Consider the following 2,211-nt stretch of genomic DNA (forward strand, 5'->3'; position numbering starts at 1 on the left):
CAGCACAGGCAGCTCGAGAGAGAGAGAGAGAGAAAGATGTCGTGGTTCGGGCACCACCACCACAACCAGCCGGCTCCCCCGGCGTCGGGCCCCAACCAGGTGTTCAAGATCTTCTGCCGCGCCAACGAGAACTACTGCCTGGCCGTCCGCGACGGCGCCGTCGTGCTGGCCCCGGTCAACCCCAAGGACGACCACCAGCACTGGTACAAGGACATGCGCTTCAGCACCCGGGTCAAGGACGAGGAAGGCATGCCGGCGTTCGCGCTCGTCAACAAGGCCACGGGGCTCGCAATCAAGCACTCCCTCGGCCAGTCCCACCCGGTGAGCTACAACTACTTCTGCTGCTGCCTGCTGCGTCCGTGCCTTCTCTTCGTCGCCAACTCTCCCTCATCATCAAGCACTCCCTCGGCATGCAGGTCAAGCTCGCGCCTTTCAGCCCGGACCAGGAGGACGCGTCGGTGCTGTGGACGGAGAGCAAGGACGTGGGCAAGGGCTTCCGCTGCATCCGCATGGTCAACAACACCCGCCTCAACTTCGACGCCTTCCACGGCGACAAGGACCACGGCGGCGTGCACGACGGCACCGCCGTCGTGCTCTGGGAGTGGTGCAAGGGCGAGAACCAGAGCTGGAAGATCCTGCCGTGGGGTCCCGAGGCCAACTCCTCCGCGGCCCACGCGGGAGGCCCGCACGCCGTGCGCGTCTTCTGCAAGGCCGGCGGCGAGGACTACAGCCTCACGGTGCGCAACGGCACGGCGTGCCTGGCGCCCACCAACCCGCGGGACGAGTACCAGCACTGGGTCAAGGACATGCGCCACAGCACCCGGGTGCGGGACGAGGAGGGCTACCCGGCCTTCGCGCTCGTCAACAAGGTCACCGGCGAGGCGCTCAAGCACTCCACGGGGCAGGGCCACCCCGTCAAGCTCGTGCCCTACAACCCGGACTACCAGGACGAGTCCGTGCTCTGGACCGAGAGCCGCGACGTCGGCAACGGCTTCCGCTGCGTCCGCATGGTCAACAACATCTACCTCAACTTCGACGCCTTCCACGGCGACAAGGCCCACGGCGGCGTCCATGACGGTACCGAGATCGTGCTCTGGAAGTGGTGCGAGGGCGACAACCAGCGCTGGAAGATCCTCCCTTGGTGTAAGTCAACTACTCACTGTGCCTTTGCGGTTTGCCCTCTTCCAGTTCCACCTAACCTACTAATGACTCTCTAGTACAATACAACCACCATTGCTGACTCTCGTTGTTGTTGCTTGCGTTTGCAGGAACGAACGAAAGAAACTACTAGCTGGTACCCTAATAATAATTCTGCTGGCTGCGGCGATCCCAAAATAAAAGAGGCCGGGTGCGATGCATCTCGGACTTCTCGAGTGGTGTTTGCGTCAGACAGCCAGCCACTGTGGGGCTAGTGTTCCAACATTTGTCAGCCTGCTTGCGCGAGGAAGGGGGGTCACTGACTCAAGAGAAGGGCCTGGTCATAGGCTGCTGCATTATGAATTTCTGATGATGTCTTATGTCTGTACTCTGAATCAACTATGTATGAGATCTCATCTCCTTTCTCCTACTGAATGAATGAATCATTATTGGCTTTGCTTTGCTTCACCTGCTTGAAAGCAATGCATTGTATGGATTACAAAGATATGACCTTTTCGTTGAGCGAGAAAAATAATGTTGGTGACGAGCAAATAATAAAACTATGTATAAATGGAGATTCGAACTATAATTGTTGGTTCTAAACCCACGTTCACAATCAACTAGCCATAAATATTTTACATAAATGAAAACAGTAGCAATATAAGGAATGCATGAAGCCATGAATACCACAATCCCAAGGTAATATAGGCCTAGTCTACTTTAAAGAGCTACTAAGACATTAAGTTTTTTAGGACGATTTTGAATCCTAAAAGTTTTCTTGGACAATATGATCTAAGAATTTTTATCGTCATTCAAACACCTAAGGGCCTGTTTAGAAACACATTGTTTTTCTAGTCCAAGATAATATTGTGATATTTAAGCATATATATTATCTATAAGCATATATGTTATCTATAAACTCTGTATTTCAAATTATGGTTTCACCAACACCATAATATTTTTAGGACTTTAAAAACTTTGGCTTTCTCCTCCACTCCTACATTGCAAACATGATACTATGTCTCCAAACATGTGTTGGATTAAATTAATATAAAACATACTATATTTATGTCA

General features: G+C 52.5%; 1 protein-coding gene across 1 annotated transcript; it reads left to right on the forward strand.

Annotated features, from left to right (window-relative positions):
- LOC100275372 (uncharacterized) lies at positions 1-1,664 on the forward strand. The gene is given in 3 exon segments (NM_001398263.2): positions 1-321; positions 417-1,143; positions 1,269-1,664. Coding segments are annotated over 3 exon segments (1,014 nt in total). The 5' UTR covers positions 1-36; the 3' UTR covers positions 1,271-1,664.
- The last annotated feature ends 547 nt before the right edge of the window (positions 1,665-2,211 follow it).

The sequence above is a fragment of the Zea mays genome, chromosome 7, assembly GCF_902167145.1.
Source record: "Zea mays cultivar B73 chromosome 7, Zm-B73-REFERENCE-NAM-5.0, whole genome shotgun sequence".
NCBI lineage: Eukaryota > Viridiplantae > Streptophyta > Magnoliopsida > Poales > Poaceae > Zea > Zea mays.